This window comes from Dicentrarchus labrax, unplaced genomic scaffold, assembly GCF_905237075.1.
Source record: "Dicentrarchus labrax unplaced genomic scaffold, dlabrax2021, whole genome shotgun sequence".
Classification (NCBI taxonomy): Eukaryota; Metazoa; Chordata; class Actinopteri; family Moronidae; genus Dicentrarchus; species Dicentrarchus labrax.
In genome coordinates, this window is record NW_026136706.1 from 8,979,972 (window position 1) to 9,000,011 (window position 20,040).

A 20,040-nucleotide genomic window follows, 5' to 3' on the forward strand; every position below is an offset into this window, starting at 1 on the left:
GAATCTATGGTTTGGGTTTCTCAAATCTCAGTTATCCATATAATGTCTCATAGATTCAAATGCCAACCTACTGCTGCTCATAGCATCTTGTTATCTTTAATACTACCATCTTTTGATTGACAAAAATATAAATCATCATAAGGGGTTCAGCTGCTAGAGGTTTTACTTTCCTCTTCCCATTAACTTTGATGACATGAAATTAGTTTACAGATAGATTTTAACAGAATCTTACTTCTCTGCAGGAATAATAAAGCTTGTTAGCAGTAATTATCCACAAACTGTATGTCATCTCCAGTCTGTTAAAGATAAAGTACGAGGTTTACAGCATAATGAAATTACAAACCCAGTCTCTCATGACCATTCAGTGAAAGGATTTTGTTGAAACTAAATGCAACACCTTGAAATGTGAATAATATTTCACGTCATTAAAAAAATTAATTCAAAGACTGAAGTGTCTGAATCATCAATGCGGGGGACATTTATTTTAAAACTTCACTGAGGCGTCCATTAATTCCAAGACTCAAGAGACTCCCAAAACAACAGTTTCTAAGCGATTCAGGGACTCACTATGTATGAGTGTTTCGACCTCAAAACTGTGTAGGGGTGACTAAAGACATGGCAGGAAGTTTGCACTCATGGAGAGGGGAAACAAATGAGTGATTAGGCAAACCGAAACATTACTGTAGGTTTCCATTGACAAAGTGGTAACTATTCCCAACAGAAAATGCAACCAAAAAGGAAAACTCAAACTTACTATTCCAGTTGCAAAAAGTGTATTTTCTACAGACATACAAACTTGTAAACTGTATCCCAGGCTTTTCCCAGTAAGAGATGCTAAGAAGTATGAAACAATGCATTCAGGGAGGGATGAATCTGGCTTTATTTGGCGTTGAAGACTTAAACTAGACACCTGGAGAATGAGAATGAACAAGAGTAAAAAAAATGGACCTATTGACTTGCACAGAGCATAAGTTAGCTTAGATCACAGAGGAATAATTTCAATAAAACTCCTGGACATATAAACACTTTCCAGACATTGAAACTTTAGGCTACTGGAGTCTTTCCAGACACTGACGCCACTGACCTAATTCCTGCAGATCACCACCAGGACTGTGTAATACCTATAAGCCAATACACTGCATAGCTTCAACCTCCTGTGGCAAGGTTGGGCTGCTTAAATCGCATGGACGAGTAATAAGGCAACATTAGACAAGATATTTTTGATGGTACGTGTGAATTTAGGCAAAATGAAGTGTTTAATCTGTCTTTCACATCTAATGAATTGTATGGATGTATCTGACAGGAGGGTGGTAGTCTTAGAAACATGAACCCTATTAAAATGATAAACCAAAACCATGTCTCCTGTTCTGCAGTACATGGCTGCAAGTGCAAAACAATCATTAAATGAATATAAATCAACTTTCAAGCACACCTGGGACACAATTTGGGTAGCCAGTTGTTGTAAAAGTGACTAAAGCAACTGTAAACTTATGGGAGGTTTGTTTAGTTCACTAATTCTGGATTTTCTTTTCCTCCCTAGTAGACATTTCAAAAGTAGATGAGAGAAAGGCTGCACCCCTGTGGCCAATGGGGTCCTAAATCCCAGACTTGTACACTAATGAGCTGGGACCAGGCCCCTACTTCATCATTTCAACCGGATGGGGTTAGGTGTAGGCTAATTGAAATCTGCTCAAGGGGGATTGCTCTGGCAAAACGATTCCAAAGATATTTGAAAGCTTGTTTACTTCAGTGTTGCAGGATGCATGGAGACAAACAACCAAGACATTTAACCAGCTGTCTTACCTCATAGTTTTAAAAAGAAAGAGTTTATGACATGAAATTTGCGTAATCATCTTTGTTCCGTTAAAAAGTTTGTCCGCCTCACTTATGTACGTACTACGTGGGTAGTCGCGGACTCTTTGTTGGACCTCCCTCCTCCGGCTGAAAGCCATGCCCACTGATAAATCACTCCCACAGACTGGTAACCTGCACACTGGGGCCGCAGACTGGAGAGGGGAGCGGACCGATCGGTGAGGTTGGATCGCGGCACAATATAAGAATTGCACTGGAACCGACGTCTCTCCGTCCCTGGTGAAATCAAACTTTGCACAGGGAGCACCTGTAACCACATTCTGCAACAGTCGAGGTGCTCGTATTGAAAACTATGTCCGGCGGCACCATAGCCAGGGTGCTTGTTGTGCTCTGTATCGGGAGCGCGGTGAACTGCCTGCCCAGAGTGAAGCACAGGAGTCGGCGACAAGGGCAGCAGCATCAAGTCGCCACAGTCTCTCAGGGTAAGTTATAATAAGTTATAATAAAAGGGTGATTTAATTTAGTTAAAAGTAGCTCCCTATCCCAGTGTCCACCAGAAGTCACTGTCAACGGTGATTTAGGAGAGTTTGAGGCATGAAATTACAGTTAATTTCCATCATTTGACATTTTTAGTTGTTGAGTTAGAAAGCAGTTTGTCATATTTAGGACATATCTTTCCAAATCGTGTCCCTGTGTCTCTTGGGTGTATCTGCTCTAGCGTCCATGCAATTAAATCAATTAGGAACCCCATAGTTTAGACAATGTCCTGTGTATTGGGTTGATAAATGCCACAACAATTCTAATCACTTGTTAATCTCTAATTTTGGAGTCACTGGAATAACCTCAACTCCAAAATTTTTGCTGATCTCCTCAACTTCATCTTTCCTTGAAGGCCATGCAAGGATCAAAGCTTCAGAGAGAGAAAAAAGAAACAAACAAAAAAAAAAAAACACTTGGCTTCAATTTTAAAACATGAAAAAAGGGAAAAATAGATGTTCTTGGTTGGCATATGAGGTCATGAGATGTGAACAAAGGACATGCCTGGTGGGGGAGAGAGTGAGAGTAAAAGTGGATATTATTCTCCACTCTGTGCAACTGATTTATTACTCAGCCTTGGGGGGCCTTTTGAAGTAAAGTTAACACATCCAGGGTTAGTTTCACAGACATCGGTGAAGCCTGGTCCCACAATAGAATGTTTATTCCAATTTAGGGTTTGCTTATTTTGGTATAAAAAACCTTTTGTCTTTTAACCAATGAGACTTGTCTGTGTGATTTGTAGTTATGGTCAGGGCTGGACTATTTTCCAGTGGCTGCATTTGTCTTTCCACTTTGAAAAAGCACATAGTAAGCAGGTACAATGTTTGTGGGTGTGCGAGGGTGGAGTGTGTTTTTTTTTCTCTCTCTCTCTCTCTCACATTTTCCCTAAACTATCTGTTTTGGTGTAGGAGTAAAGGGAGGGGGGTGCTTTTTATTTGACCTCCTGCAGTCTGATTCTAGCTTGCACCAAAGTCTAATCAGCTGTATTTTTCTGCTCTCCTGTCAGATGGTTGTTTAGAGAATGGCCAGTTCTATGGCATTAATGACCAGTGGGAACGGACGTATTTGAACAGCATTCTGGTCTGTACCTGCCATGGAGTTGCTGGCATCAAGTGCAAAAGCAAACCTGAAGGTAAGTTTGCGTGTATTCATCTTCCATCTTTGCATCATTTCCCACACCGGCCCATCTTCATTTCAATCTTCTTTTAATAAAACACATACAATACACATCTTTTCCATGGTTTTCTCCTTGTACCAGTGGAAAGGTGCCACGATAAGATCAACCAGCAGTACTACGCTGTGGGAGAAACCTATGAGAGACCAAAGGACGGGATGATCTGGGATTGTACCTGTATCGGATCTGGGAGGGGCAAGATCAGCTGCACCATTGCCAGTAAGTTTGTGTTTTTGTGTGTATTTTTACAAATTCTGAAAGGAGCTGCCCTGCTGCCATTAACTGTTCCAACCCCAAACCACACATCCACGCTCATGTGTTTCTGTGTGTATCCTGGTTTCCCAGACTGATGCCAGTAAACTGGTTAATCTCCATATTCTCCACAGCTGATTACCAACCGGTGCAGTGCAGCTGTCAGCAGTTAGCTTGGTGGTTAGATAATGGGAGAAATGTCTGAGTGTGTGTTTCTTTGTGTCTTTCCCTTTGCTTTCTCTATATGAAAACATACATATGCGTATGAATGTTTCTCTCTAAAATTAAGTCATTTTTCTTCTGTCTACCCAGATCGCTGTCATGAGGGTGGGGCTTCATATAAGATAGGAGACACCTGGAGGAGACCCCATGAAACAGAAGGCTACATGTTGGAGTGTGTCTGTCTGGGTAACGGCAAGGGAGAGTGGACTTGCAAACCTATCGGTGAGTCATTCAGACAGCCACTGACTAACAGATGACTGTATTTACCTGGTCTGAAGTGGATGAATTGCTTGCTAGAACATTTGGGATGATGGACATCATTATTATGTATGATTCATTCTTTGTTTTACTATCAGTTAATGAATAAACATTTTTATTTTTTTTTTTGTCTTTTGCACACATGGTTTGATTAGTTAAACATCTTAATTGATTAAGTTCATGAGTGTTTGTTTCCTGCAGCTGAGCGTTGCTATGACAACTCGGCGGGCACGTCCTACGTTGTTGGGGAGATGTGGGAGAAGCCGTACCAGGGATGGATGGTGGTGGACTGTACGTGTCTGGGAGAAGGAAATGGACGTATCACATGCACCTCTAGAAGTAAGAAACTATTTTTTTTTATAGATTTCCATTTTCCCCATTTGTCTCATCCGTGTCACTGTACTTAATCTGTACAGGACAGAGCAGCAACACCTTCAATAACCCAGTTTGCAGAGAAATACACTTATGTTTTTAAGCTATCGGTCTGACTAAATTAGAAATGTCCTGACCCAAGTCAAGTGAACATTTTGGGGAGTTCTATGGATCAAGGGTCTAAGGACAGAGGGTTTTGTACGCTGTATGGATTGTAAAGCCCTCTAAGGTCTGTCTACACAAATCAACTCTACTTGGTAAAAACAAGTCAGGGCACACTGGGGATCATTAAGTGCTACACAAGCAGGAAATTAAAATAATTGCTGCTGAAATGCTGCTGTTTTCACACGTGTCAGTACACATATCAGCTTAATTCTCATCGAATGCCACAAGTATCTAGGTTTACTGGCAGAAATTAAAGAGTAGCTTGTGATTTGTTGGATGACTTTAACAGGCTATGGAGGAAATGTTTACCAGTCGTGTTTCCAATTAGAACCATTACTTGCATCCTTAATGATGCTGGCTGATGTAACAGATGAAAATTAATGTTATTCCCTGTTGGCTTGTTGTCACATGCAAGGCTTCAGGGTGGCCATGGAAATTTTTATAATGGAGATCATCGATAAATTGTTATCATGCGTGAGTTCATCAAGCTATCAACAAAGTAACAAATTACAAACAGATACAGCTGGTGGCCAGCAGGGATCATTCCCCGCACAATCACTGCAGACTTTTACACAGCACAATAACACAATATTCCTAAAGAATTCCTCTCATTTACTTCTCTCCTAGATCGCTGTAACGACCAGGATACTTTGTCCTCCTACCGTATTGGGGATACCTGGACCAAAACAGACGCACAAGGCCACCCTCTCCAGTGTCTGTGCACAGGGAACGGCCGAGGGGAGTGGAAGTGTGAGAGACATGCTTCACTTCACACCACTGGCCTGGGTGAGAAATGATAATATCCCTGTCTCTTGTCCCCCCGCTCCTGCTCCCTATGTGGAGAGAAGAATGTATACCAGAGACAGATGCTGTGGGGAGGGAGAGATAAGATGTGCCAAGTGTCCAAGTGTTGAAGTGAGAAATACGTGTCTTGTAACTCATGATCATGACCTCATGAGAGAGAAAGGGAGACGGGCAACAGGAAAATGAAGAGGGAGAAATAAAACATGGGAAAGTTGGTGAGAGAAATGTGCTTGAAGCGGTTTGAAGTGATTATTGGGTGTGAGACAGAAACACATAATCGTCACGTCACAGGGATAGTATAGAACTCAAATGGAAAACTTTCCTTTTGTAAACAAGACATAATCACTGATAATCCGTCCTCTTGCAGTTTTTAAAGCTTAAGTCATGCAAAGAGCTGTACTCATGCACTGCATGTCCAAAGATGTTTATTCTTGTGTTTAATGCTTAATTATAAGCAACCCTCTGTGTTGTTTTAGCTATTTTTTAATTTATTTGTGGATTTTATATGGCTCTTTCATATTATTGCTGCCCCTGACCTGAATCCGTCACATTTCAGGCACTGGCTCCCGTGTGATCACTAACATCCAGCCCGCAGTCTACCAGCCTGCCACTCTACCCGAGCTTCCTCAGGAGGGCCCCTGTCGGTCAGATGCAGGACTAACGTACTTCATTGGCCAACGCTGGATTAAGAACCAGGGAAGCCAGCAGATGATCTGTACCTGTCTTGGCAATGGAGTCAGCTGCGAACAGTGGGGTAAGAGATGTTATTTTGTCTTTATAAATTCCCAGCAGCCCAGTGTAAAGTACTTACATGCACAATCAGGCAAGTTTGAGGTGATAAACTCTTGGTCATGCATTTTGTCATATGTTTCTTTGTGTGTTCCTGTCCTCCAACAGATGGACCAGCTCCAGTGTACGGTGGCAACTCTGGAGGTCAACCCTGTGTGTTTCCTTTTGTCTACAAGGGGAAGACCTACCACTCCTGTACCTCTGATGGACGCAGTGATGGACAGCTCTGGTGTTCTACCTCCTCTGACTTTGAGACAGACCAGAAATATTCTTTCTGTACAGAGAAGAATGGTGAGCAGCATTTTTAAAGTCAAATTAGTAGCTGGCAGTTGTTAATATTAATGTAATATTACAACCTGGGTTTGGAATGGAGTGCTGGGAAAATAACTTGGCTGCTAGCTAATGTTACTTCTGTGAAGCTCTTCGTTTTCTCTCATTAATATGCATTGGTTCAAGCAGCTGAGGTGCAGATGTTGTCAGAAGAATGAAAAATTACTCAGCAATGTACATGAGTAATGTCAGTGCCTGAACAAGCAACTGCATCCTATCTTAAGTTTGTGATTGATGCAAATGTATCTTGTTCAATACTACCATAAAAACAGGAGTTGTTTTAGTGCTTGGATATTGGATAACCCATAGTGGTACCAATTTATATGGTTATTGTGTTTTTCTTTTAACAGTAATTGTGGCAACACGCGGCGGTAATTCCCATGGTGCTTTGTGCCAGTTCCCCTTCATCTATAATGGCAGAAACTACACTGACTGTACTGCAGAGGGACGTAGAGATCGCATGAAGTGGTGTGGCACTACAACAAACTATGATGCAGAACATCATTTCGGGTTCTGTCCCATGGCTGGTAAGTCTTTGTGTGTGCGTGAAAGCAGTTTTGGGCCACACTATTAGGTCACATAGTAACATTTTCAAGAAAACAGAGGAACTTCTAAAACAATTTTCACATAGATCACATCATATTTGTTTGTTCAGAAACTTTATGTCTTGTAGTGAGTCACCTGAGATCATGTAACAACCAAATGTCACTATTGTTGAAATGTTTCATCCACACTACAAGATGAAACAGACTTCTTAAGATCTATTCACTTTAGTTTTAACAAACATTTTCAACTTAATGTGGCTAGATGGATGGATGGGGAAAAAACTACTGTGTAAATTCTGCTGTCCGTTAGCCACGGGGGCCACTAACGTGATTAGCACAGCTAATTGCAGTGTCCCTCCCAGTCCTAAGTATAATGTATCCCCGCCCAGTCTGAATGAAGGAGTTAACATGGCCTTTGTATTAAGCGCATTCTTTTATGATGAAAAGATTTGATGGGTTTCATTTACATAAAAGCTATTATCAGAGTGATGTTAAAAAGGAGTCAGGGCTGATGGCACAGACAAAATCTAATTTACAGTTCTTACACCTTTTATTTATAGCATAGCCAAATTCACATTGAAGTCTCTGTTGCCTTGTAAGAAATGTGTTATTGTGCCGCATGGGTGCCAATTAGGTCTCCATGGGTAACAAAAGAGGCTGAAGCCAGTGAAACACTAGGGGGTCGTTGACACTACACTAACGTCTAAAGGAGTAATGATATGGTAATGATGATACCAACATGCCATTAAACAAAGAGTACAAACCATGAACATCTAGAAATTTTGATATCAAAGCTAATGTGTGGTGCCTAATAGTCTAATTTAAAAAAAACACATCATTATGTTGGGTATTTACAGTAAAGCAAAGTTTGTGGTAGATTCCAAAGCCAGTTAATACAAACACAGCTGAGTGGTCACAACTAGTATGAGTCTTTGGTACAGCTGTGAATGTCTTCAAAGGGGGGATCCAAGCTGGCTGATGCCATTTCAACAAAAATTGTAGAGGAACAGTGAGTTTATCTCAGGCATTGCTTGAATTTAGCATATGCAAGATCTAAGCACAGTCATTTGTAGTGAGTCTGTGAAACATTATCTACAAGTGAGAAGGTATCTCTGATTTGAACAACAACAAAAAAAAAAAGCGCTATCTACATCAAAATAGACTTTGATAAACTTCAAAGTAGACAGATTTAAGATGGAATAGTCTGTTAGACAGCAGGCTGTAAAATGTAGATGGTACACATCTACTTGACTTATCTGAGATAAAGTAGTCTTTGAATTTTGAGATAAATTGAGCACTGGATTTAGTTTATCTCATAAGAACTTATCTTTTGTATTTTTTTGTGGTGTGGTAAGACAGATAGGCAATCCTGTAAGAAGTTCAAATATTTGAAACTTCACTCACTCTGCTTTGAGATCAAGGGATTTTGCTGTGTGCAGATGTTTAGAGTTGGCACATGTAGACGGCCTACAATTGTTACCCTTTTTATGATGAAGTTAAAAAGTACACGGGAAGTGATGGGATAATAGGTTTTAGTACAAATTTCTGCAGAATTTCTTTATATGCCTTCTTCAGTTCTGGGACCCAGCTTTGGGCCGACACCCTGTCATTACATTACAACAACCCTGTTAAAATTTTAAGGAGGAAAAAAACACGTTCATGGCCTGTAGCAACTGTCAGAGTGGGTTGCCTTTGTTAAACTCAGTCCAGCAGTTGAAACAGCAGGGGGTCTTTGACATTGACATTAATGACTTCACAGGAATTGTCTAAACAAACATGGCACTTGAGATGTTAATGGTGGCGTTTAAAGAACAGTAATAGTCTGGAGCTCCTTCTCCTCCACCTGTGGCAGTCCTCTGGATAGGCTAATCCACTGTCTGCCATGTGTTCTTGTGATGGTAGCGTCTCCAGCTGTGAGCCCACATCCAGGGTACAGGGCAAAATTAGATTCACTGTTTTCTCTCTACCTCAACAACAACAACATTAACAAACATTATCATAATTACTAAGTATATCAGTCCCTCTTCAAAATCAGAGGTGAGGTTTCCATTTTGCAAAAAAAAAATATCCTCAAATTCAGCTAAAATTGGCACCAAATCTGGTGTTGGAGTCCTAACATACTATCAGATAGTTGCAAATCTTTTTCGCCAGAAGGAAATTGTTGAAGCTTCTTCTGCGGTTGGCTGCAATGTCCAAACAGCCAGTTCAATTTTAAAAGACCTATTCCAGAGTCATTTAAGCAGTGTTTCAGTTACCCTAAGAAAGTATTGTTTGGTTTTAAAGAGATAAATGTAGATTGACTGGAGGATCTTAAGACCGTAGATAACCCTAAGAAATATTAGTTTGAACTGCATTCATATTGATTTTATCATACACCTTTTGATAATGATTTTAGATCAAACATGCATCATTGTAGGGGTGTGCAATGTGTCCCAAAAATGCTATTACAATCTATTAAATTGCAATCAGGATTCACAATCTAAATTGCCATCTTTATTCTCAATTTTGAAATTCCCTGTAGACTATTAGGCAGACTTGAAACAGCCTGTGAATTTCCCCATTTGCATTAGATACTGCACATGTTTCAAAATGGTGTTTAAAACAGAGTTAAGTTTATTTTAAAGTCAAAAGATAACACAATCATAAAATAACACCTTTCAAGTACTTTGACATATGTAAAGAGAAACTAAAATTACAATAATTAAGTAGCTTGAGCCCCAGGCCTGGTCATTCTCAAACCACCGCCCAGGTACTTGACCACCCATGTCTTAAAAAGTTCCAGCCCCCTGTATTTCTGTCTCTGCCAAAGTTTTGGTACACAGTCACCAAACCATATCCAAAGGTCCAGATCCTGCCTAGTCTATCTAGTCTGCTCTACAGTGTCACACTGATTAATCTGTTACCATGAATGCTAGTTTTAGCCAATATTGTAAACTCAAGGGCTTCCTTGTAAGCTCTGAGTCTGTATTTCTTCCCTTAATTTGGATATAGGCCAACACTCACAGAAGAGCTTAGAATCTGCACTAAAATGTTCTATAGTGAAATGTCACAACCATTGTCTTACTACTAAAATAACAGCAGGCATGTAGTGAGAATACACAGCCCCATATAGAGAATTTTAACAAGCACTTTCTTTCCATCGCACTTAAACACACACACACACACACACACACACACACACACACACACACACACATACACACAGGTGCAGGTTTCGGCCTGTCCCACCCACCATCACAAACTTTCCATCCGTCCTGATTAAAACGACTCACTCCTCCAATTAGCCAGGAACATATGGTGAACACACACAGTCATTCATACACTCAAGGACACAAGACAGCTGTTTCTGCCTTTTCAAACCATCTTTCCTATGGTCACAGGTGTTCTGTGGTGGTTGTATCCTACAGCTTTGTTTAGTAATTGTAGGGTAGAATCTGTGATCTCCAAGATTCTACCCCCGCTTGGTTTTAGTTTGATGACCTTATGCAGTGCTTGTGTTACTAATTTGTATGATTTGTTTGTATGTGTTTGGATGCATTTCTGTGCATCTGTGTAGTTTTGGTTTGTGTTTTAAGTTAAACAACATATTAGTGTGCACTTTTGTAACTGGCTTTGTCCTGTGTGTTCTAGCCCATGAAGAAGTGTGTACGACCAGTGAAGGGGTGATGTACCGCATAGGAGACCAGTGGGACAAACAGCACGACATTCTGGGTCACATGATGCGCTGTACCTGCGTTGGCAATGGCAGAGGAGAATGGAGCTGTGTCGCTTACTCCCAGCTCAAAGGTGTGTGCGTGTGGATGTGTGTAACAGCGAGTGACAGAATAACACAAAACACAGCCACGACAGCAGCTCTCAATCACCTCTTCTTCCTCTTTGTGTGTGGGGTAATATTAGAATTCTCTGAGTGAAGAGGTGAAAGGTCACGTGTGATATAATCACTCACCTGCCAAAAGTTTAAAAGTGAGCCTGCACACCTGCGCTTTATGGGGCTTGGGTTGCACCTGCATCACACACACACACACACACACACACACACACACACACACACACACACACACACACACACACACACACACACAGAGTTCAGGAGAGCAGATGTGCAAAAGCAATGAGGTACTAAAAGCTGTCCATGTCTTTATATACCTGTGTTTTTGTGTCCACTGCAGACCAGTGTGTTGTGGATGGTCTCAGTTATGAGGTAAACCAAACCTTCACCAAACAACATGAGGAAGGCTACACAATGAACTGCACCTGCTTTGGACAAGGGCGTGGCCGCTGGAAGTGTGATGCCATTGGTAAGTTTGCCATGTTACAGGCTTACGTCTTACTGGCTGCACCATTTTTAGTTTTATTTTTTTATCCCATTTACTTAACTAACTTAACCAGCTGTATAGATTGTAAAGGAATGGAAATGGACAAGATAAAAGAGTAATCCCTACACGCTTGGTATATCTATGTGCATGTGTCATTATAATTTACAACCACTTCAGGCCCTTAACTGTAAAGAATGATATTTTAGGGGAACAACATTTGTTGATGGTCTCCTGTTGCATTAGTTGGGTTTTATGTGACTCTGCCCTCAGACCAGTGCCAGGAGCCGGAGACGAGAGCCTTCTATCAGATCGGAGAGTCCTGGGATAAAGTCATCCAAGGAATCATGTACAAGTGCTATTGCTATGGCAACGGCATTGGAGAGCTCAGCTGCGAGCCCCAGCAGTCCTACCCTGGTAAGATTTTAAATATACATTTAGGTTGTTATGATGCCGTATATGCTGTTAGATCAGAGATTTTGGTATATCAGCTGGCAATGCTGCATATAAATCAAGACTTGAAGGAGCTTGAGTTGACGGGTATATATTCATTCTTTATTTGTATTCAATTTGCTGGATCAGCCACAAATATACAATATCACAATAAATAGTGATATCCATTTAGTAGCATCTTTTAAATAGGAAAGCCAGGTAGGTGACGATGAAACATGAAAACTGGTGTAGTAGGGTAATGAATGGACAAAATGTTCACAGGAGCAAAATGTTTGTTTAAGTCACCTCGGAAATGAGGCCCTTGACTTTGATGTGAAAGAGGCAGAAATGGGAGGGGGTGTGATTTCCTCCTTTTACAGATACCACCCCCCCCCGGCCCGCTTTGAGCCTTTGTTCTTGCTAGCATGTGGTACATCCCCTGTGCTGTTGCCACAGCTGTACAAAACACCAGAGTGCACGTGTGTGCATACACCCACCCCCAGACACTCACACCTACCACATGCACACCTTAAAAACCTGTTGAACAACAGTTTTCAATTGTGTGGATTTTAGCAATCACTTAAGGTTTAATCTTATGTTAAAGAGTGTAAGGCCTTAGCCCGACTCCTTCAGAACAAAGTCATGCTTCACTGCACAACGTTAGGCATGATGGTTAAGTTACCCCATTCCTGATCACTTGAAACCAAGCTGGGCTAGATAGGGTCACTGCACACCAACCTTTTACAACACAGTTCTGTCTTGACTTAAAGTTTCCTCCTATGTAGGTCTGTGTCCTTTCACAGGCTCACTAGCATTTGGCCTCCTTTGTCATTACAGCTGACCACGTTTTGCTACCCAGTCTGCAATTTGTTTAAACTTTCAGGCACTTTCCTTTCTGGATTTTTTCATTGGTTACAGTTAGATACAGCCCCTGTTAAGTTGTAAGACATTCCTGTTTCTCTGTAGCTTTGTGTTTTTGAATAAAACAACATGTAATGTAATTGTTCCCATTCCTTTCCCGTTTTGCCTAATTCTTGGTAAAATAGTGATTCACATGCATCACATGTGATTTGGCATTTGTGGTATATATTTGGTGTTTTGAGGACCAAAACATTTCTCCCCCCAGCATATGCATAAATATGTCAGATGTGTAAGTATGTGGAAACAGAACTTTCAGGTGTGACATGTCTTATGTAAAGTAACATTTAAACTGTTACTTGTTTGCTCTGTGTGTGAGGCAGGTTGACGAGAGATACAAAATGTAGGGCACTATTCTGCCATAAGTGGCTATAATAGCAACCAGCTGTGAACTTGCTCTGTTTGTGCATGTGTGTGTGTGTGCGCGCCTCGGCATGCAAAATACAGCATGCTAAGATTTAAGGGCACAAGAGGCAAATCCAGACCCCAAGTCAGTTGGCTTACTGGGTAAAACACCATAAAAGGTAAAAATGGGAAACCCAAGTGAAGGCTTTTTTTAAAGGTTTTCACAAGTCTCAGATTTAGCCCTACATTGATAAGATCTTCTCCAAAAATGTTTTCTTTTTTGCCGTCTGTGTTTATATCTCCATGTCTGGGGTGTAATTTAATCTTTTGGGGCTTTTCTTATTGTTAGGATGACTCTCAGCATTACTTCCCTTTACTGTGGTCTTATCACCACTGTGCTATGCATCTGTCTGTATCGAGAATGAATGTTTTGTCTATGTGCAAGTAAATGGGCATGTTAGCATGCATGCGGTGTGTGTGTGTGTGTGTGTGTGTGTGTGTGTGTGTGTGTGTGTGTGTGTGTGTGTGTGTGTGTGTGTGTGTGCTTGTACGTTACACAGATGCGTGTATGCAATGCAGGGAGACTGTGCATGTTTGTACATGCAGTATATCCACTGCGAGTGTGCATCCGTTTTCATGCGCGTCCCACATCTGATTCTATGTAACCCTTACCCTTACCAGTGGCCTGTGGGTCTGTAATAGGCAGTAATTGGTCCCAGATTGTTTTTGAGGTTTGTGTATCTGCTAGCAACTTCTGGTTAACCGAGCCACTTGCTCAGAAACTTTGATTACAGGTCTGCTATTTGGAAAAGCAGTTTGAAAACCTCAGTTCTTTATAGAAGCTACCAGTTTCTATCAGCACAGCTCATGTCAGGAGTCTGCTCACCACATGACTTCTGTTTACATTAAGGATGACTTGATACCCTTTTCTCATTTCCGAAACCAGTAAAGTAACTACAATTTTGATCTTCTGCTGATGTCATTTTTCTTCTTTTGTATCTACTGACCTGCTAAGCCTTTAATATTCCTTCTATTATTCCCTGCCTTGTCTCGTAAATTGATACACTTCAGTCTAGGCTACAACTTTATGCAATACAGAACCCAAGTTTATCCAGTGTGCTGTCAGATGTGGTAATGACACAATATACACGTTTTCCAAGCAATCCAGTAACAGGCGTGGGACAGCTGTTAAATGCTGTTTGGCAGCGTGTAGCGAGACTTGAGGAGTACCGTTAAGCCTTGAAACTGACATTCCTAGGACTGAAAAGGGGCTTGTCCAGCACAAGATAATAATTGCTGCATTGTGTTCACAATCAGTTTTCCTACACTTCTTAATTACTCCCAACATTTTTTTTTTAAATTCCATTTCCATATAAAGTAAATGCTGCTTTTTTACCTAATTAACTATTAATGAACTCAAGCATATCTATATGAAAGAGAACAGGGAAGGTTAGAAAACATGAGGAAATGGAGAAGGTTAAGGAGTAAGTAGAGAAAGTAGAGTAAAAGTTTTCTCCCCTCCAAATGTAGAAATCTGGCCTGGAATCTCACGGGGACATGTTAGTTTTTCCTCACTCTTTCTGTGTTCTGTTCAGGAAAATACTGCTGCACACTCACTGATACTCACTCACTGTTAAGTCGGGTTATGTAAAACTACAAGTTTTGGAAATTTCTCCGACTGTAGAAGAACCAGTATGTCCCTTTGTTAGATTGTATGCCTAATTGTCAAATTTAAGATATTTGATATTTACAACATTGAAAATATCCCCTCCTATCTGTGCACAATATCACATTATGATGATATTTTTACTCTCTATATAACTGGTCACCGTTTTGTCTTTGTTCTTTCTCTCTCTCAGGTGGTAACCGTCCTGTCCAGGTGATCATAACAGAATCTGGAAACCAGCCCAACTCCCACCCTATTCAGTGGAACGCCCCACAGTCTGCTCATATCACCCAGTACATCCTCAAATGGAGAGTGGTGAGTTTTGTTATTGAGAATCACAGTTAATAAAGAAATGATGCCTTGTCTTGCTCATCCCTTCACCGGACCTGGCGCATTCTTTATTGACTTTCAATTTTGCAGTTAGATTCAGTTTTATTTTTATAGCGCCAAATCATAACAGAAGTTATCTCAGGACACTTTTCAAATAAAGCAGGTCTAGACAGGACTCCTTATAAAATATTTACAGAGACCCACAATTCCCACCATGAGCAAGTACTTGGCGATAGTGGCAAGAAAAAACGTTCTTTTAAGAGGCTGAAACCTCGAGCAGACCCCAGCTCTAGGTGGGTGGCCAGTTTGGGTTTAAGAGAGAGAGACATTCATCTCCTTCTCTGCATGCTAAGCTTTAAGACACACTTGCAGCTTCTTCTTCTTCTTCTTTTTTCTAACGTCCTTTATCACATCTTACAGAAAAACACCCAAACCCCATGGAGAGAGGTGTTGATCCCTGGACATCTTAACTCCTACACCATCTCTGGTCTGAAGCCAGGCATCACATACGAAGGCCAGCTGATCAGCGTGCTGCGTTTCGGACGTCAAGAGCTCACACGCTTTGACTTTACCACCAATTATGGATCACGTGAGTTGTAGGCGTTGACAGATCTCATCACTGGTTAACCGACAGTATTGTCTGTTAAGGCATTATATTCTGCATATCATTGCTTAATGATATTGAAGACAGAGGTCTGAAAATTGCTTCCAGCATCATGAAATTATGATTGTCTTTTTTTCTTTGTTAATTTAAAGCAGGAATTCCTCAATGAGATGTAAAAAGCTCTTTTTCAAATTGGTCAGAGCTGCCAGTTCGTTCTGATCTCAGAGGCAGCAAGTAGCCTGCTCTTATATTTTCCATTTCTGTTTCTCCTGTAGTTGCTACATCACAAGGCGAGACCACACCGCCTCCGCCTGTGGTTGACATCTCAGAGTCGGTGACCGAAATTACCTCCAGCAGCTTCGTCATCTCCTGGGTTTCCGCCTCCGACACAGTTTCTGGTTTCAGAGTAGAGTATGAGCTCAGTGAACAGGGACAGAGCACTGGACAACCCATGGTGCTAGGTAAGTCCAGATATACACATATACAAACATTGTTAGCAGCTTTAAAATATTCAGATGATGTTGATACAATTGATCTTTTTCCCATCAGACCTGCCCCGTACAACTACCTCAGTGAACATTAATGAGCTTCTACCTGGGCGGAAGTACACTGTTAGCGTCTACGAGGTCACAGATACTGGAGAGGACAACCTCATTCTTACTACTTCCCAGACCACTGGTTAGTAGCCATATACACACACTTTCTCTCATTTTCTAATCCCATCTCTCTTCTATGATATTCTTTGTCATGCTCATCTAAGGTGCAAAAATGACAGCTGCTAGAATTAAATATTGTTTTGAATCCCAGACCTGCAAACATGTGCCAGGAACTACAAATCAAGTGATCTTTAGAAAAAAATTTTAAAAATGTGTAATATTCTCTCACACTTTTTGTCCAATTTTGTCCACAGCACCTGATGCTCCCATTGACCATGAAGTGGAGGATGTGGGAGAGACTTCCATTATGATCAGCTGGGAAAAACCACTGGCTCCCATCACTGGTATGCTATGACAATATTGCCAGTCACAGCCAAAATCTAATTGCCATTCTGTTGCTAATTTGAATCTCTGCTGTGCAGGCTATCGAGTCGTCTACACTCCATCAGTAGAGGGTGAAAGCACGGAGCTGACTCTCCCTGACACAGCTACATCTGTGACTCTGAGTGACCTCAGACCTGGGAAGATGTACAACATCAGTATCTATGCTGTGGAGGACAGCCTGGAGAGTGAGCCTATCTTTGTACAGGTCAACACCTCTGGAGATCCACTGCCAGGTAAAAGACAGAGATGAGTAAAACAAATGGGACCTAATGGGTGGGTGGGGCAAAGTCAAAGACCAATTTGATGGATTACAATTTTTCTTCTTGCTTGTGTGTGAGTATTTCTGTTTTTGTTGCATAGGTTTTTTTTGTTTTACTCTCTACCACTACCTCAAAACTTGTGTCTGCCTCTAGCGTCCAGAGAACCACTGTGTACCTACAAAGGTGTACGTGTGATGGGCTAATGTTAAAACTTTTGGGGTAATATTTTGTGTCTTCCCAGAAATTAAATTGCATCTTCTGGGAGAAAATTGCTGGCATTTTGGTCTAATAATTTTATTAGTATCTGGAGGGTGACGCAGAGATTAATAGGCTATGAGAAATGATGTCCTTATTTCTGTTGGCACCGGGAGCTGGTGTGCAGTGTCTGTTTCTTTAGTGATTTTGATCTTTAAATATCAGCATTTGATCCTGCGTTCCCCTCCCTCCTGCTCTGCTGTATGTTCTTGTGAATTTCACTTATTACTCTTGCCATAAGGGCACCCACCAGAATCAACCTGCAAGTCATCCTGTGGCCTATTCACTGATTTATCGAGAAGTTTCCAATTCCCTATACTAGAATTAAGGACTTTTCCAATGGAAAGTGAAGTCATTGAGTTCACAGCTGTTGGGCTCCTTTTCTGCTTGACTAGAGTTATGTAAAACTTCTCAGTCTGCCAGGTCGAACATGCTGTCGGGCCAGTCGAACAGATGCTGTAAATGTGTGTGTGTGTGTGTGTGTGTGTGTCTGTCTGTGTCATGGAATAAAGATTTATGACCTAGTTTAGAGTGTGTGTTGCCATCTTTGGCCTGCTCTTCTGTGCCAATCGTACACCATTACAAATGAACAAATTCTGCACATGATAATTGGCTGCGAGCTGCAATCGCCACAGAACCGGTTGTAGAGTGCTCACTTCATTCATCGACATATGACACGTTATTATATAATCATTCTTTCTAAACTGTAAAGTTGCATTTAACACAACCAATGTACATTTATACTTGACTAAAGGTCCATGCACAGCCCTGACACAGCTCATTTCTTTTCTTCTCCTTCCCCTATCTCTTCATCTTATTTTGTCATCTCATCTCTTACTTTTACAGGCCAAGTATGTTTTTTTTTTCTTTCCTTTGCACTCTGTCCAGCTCTTCTTTATTGCCGTTTATCAAATTAAGATGTTGGTGTGTTCTGCCATCTAGTCGGTCCAACATATGATGCAGTGTAATGGTTTAGCACTTTGTTTGCAAGAAATTTGTGAACATGGTTGTACACTTATTTAATTATGCATGTATAAACCATTGTGTGTTTTGATGATATGCAGCATAAAAGCAAGTTTTGTAGTGTTTGTTTTTGCAAAGGTATTCAATGACGTATCAAAGGCTTATTTGTAAATCATGTTTTTAATCTGTTGCACAGCCATTAGGTCATGAAATTGTTTTAAGATGTATTTGAACTTGTTTTTCCCATACCTTACCTTGTTAAGCAGATACAATTTGAATGTGACCCTAGTAGTTTTCCATTTTATTGAGTGTTTTTAAGATAGGTAAGTTGATGCCTCTTACTGTTATACAGAAAAGGTCTAAAACTAAGACTTATGTCCTTACAGCATCCAAACAACATGCTCTCATCTAAGTTTAAATTTAATATTATGGCTAGTTATGAGTCCTTCCCTCATAAATGACATATTTCACCATGCATTTCAACTTTATTTCCAACAGCTGCATACGAGTTATTCCAGTAATTCAGTAAGAGAATAGTCGTCATTCACAGTTAGAATTCAGCACTGATATAAATCTTCTCCAATGTATGTTTCCTTAAGCCTAGAGAAAGGGGAAGACATTATGGCACAAGCATTATGATTACCCATATGTACTGGGTGAGCCACTTTCTTTGGAATGCATGGGATGCCATGTTTGGGACACATTATCTGTTTAATGCATGAATACTTGAGGTTCAATCAAAGCAAAGTGTGGAACAGTTCTGTAATGACTTAACAATCGCGATGGACTCCTTTTTAGAATATTTTTTTATATTCATTAAAATGTCCTTTAATCTAAACTTAACTTTAAACTTTAAGGCTAAATTGTTTTTTTTTGTTTTTTTCCTGTCCACAGATGAAGTGGCCTCTCCCACAGACCTGCAGTTCTTCGAGGTGTCGGATAAAAAAATCGTTCTGACCTGGACCAGCCCAGCCAGCGATGTTTCAGGTTACCGCGTCACTGTCGTCCCTGTTGACGAGTCTGGTTCTCCGCAGAGGGAGATGACTCTGCCAGTCAGTCAAAACTCCTACATTGAAGTATCGCACCTACAGCCTGGAACACTGTACCGCTTTAACGTCTACACCATTCACAATGGAGAGGAAAGTTTTCCGCTTGTTGGGGAGCAAACTACAAGTAAGTATGTGGACAGGGAAGTAACTAGTCACACAAAAAATAAATTGTCTAGGCTGTTTTCCAATCATCCACACAACTGCTAGTTTCATTCATGGACACTTATTGTGTGCTTTGGAAAATGGTCGTCCTTAATGATAATACAAAAAATGATTTGTACATAATGAGCAAAAATCTGGACTTTAACTCTGCTTTTTGACGTCTCTCTCCTTTTAGAGCCCGATGCTCCAACAGATATCCATTTCACCAACGTGACTGAGGACAGTGCTATTATGCTGTGGTTTGCCCCACGTGCCAAAATCACTGGCTACCGACTCTTCCTCACCGTTGAGGGCTCGACCCCCAAGCAGCTGCGCCTGCCTGCCCGCCTTTCTCAGTACACCCTCCTCAACCTGAAGCCTGATACAGAGTACACTGCTACTCTACATGCAGAGCAGGATAATACACTGAGTGAAGGAGAGAGCTCTAAATTTACCACAAGTGA

The 20,040-nt window shown here is 40.9% G+C and overlaps 1 protein-coding gene across 1 annotated transcript in view; it reads left to right on the forward strand.

The window, feature by feature from the left end:
• Positions 1-1,981: 1,981 nt before the first annotated feature.
• Positions 1,982-20,040, forward strand: part of fn1a (fibronectin 1a) — a 31,772-nt gene continuing 13,713 nt past the window's right edge. Inside the window, exons 1-20 of the mRNA XM_051403709.1 lie at positions 1,982-2,294; positions 3,356-3,481; positions 3,608-3,742; positions 4,088-4,219; positions 4,457-4,594; positions 5,420-5,578; positions 6,153-6,350; positions 6,494-6,676; positions 7,066-7,242; positions 10,891-11,046; positions 11,430-11,558; positions 11,847-11,990; positions 15,128-15,249; positions 15,685-15,853; positions 16,144-16,329; positions 16,418-16,546; positions 16,779-16,868; positions 16,947-17,141; positions 19,281-19,559; positions 19,773-20,036. Of these exons, the coding sequence (XP_051259669.1) occupies positions 2,165-2,294; positions 3,356-3,481; positions 3,608-3,742; positions 4,088-4,219; positions 4,457-4,594; positions 5,420-5,578; positions 6,153-6,350; positions 6,494-6,676; positions 7,066-7,242; positions 10,891-11,046; positions 11,430-11,558; positions 11,847-11,990; positions 15,128-15,249; positions 15,685-15,853; positions 16,144-16,329; positions 16,418-16,546; positions 16,779-16,868; positions 16,947-17,141; positions 19,281-19,559; positions 19,773-20,036 (3,241 nt within the window). The 5' untranslated portion in view covers positions 1,982-2,164. The remainder of the gene's footprint in view (positions 2,295-3,355; positions 3,482-3,607; positions 3,743-4,087; positions 4,220-4,456; positions 4,595-5,419; positions 5,579-6,152; positions 6,351-6,493; positions 6,677-7,065; positions 7,243-10,890; positions 11,047-11,429; positions 11,559-11,846; positions 11,991-15,127; positions 15,250-15,684; positions 15,854-16,143; positions 16,330-16,417; positions 16,547-16,778; positions 16,869-16,946; positions 17,142-19,280; positions 19,560-19,772; positions 20,037-20,040) is intronic.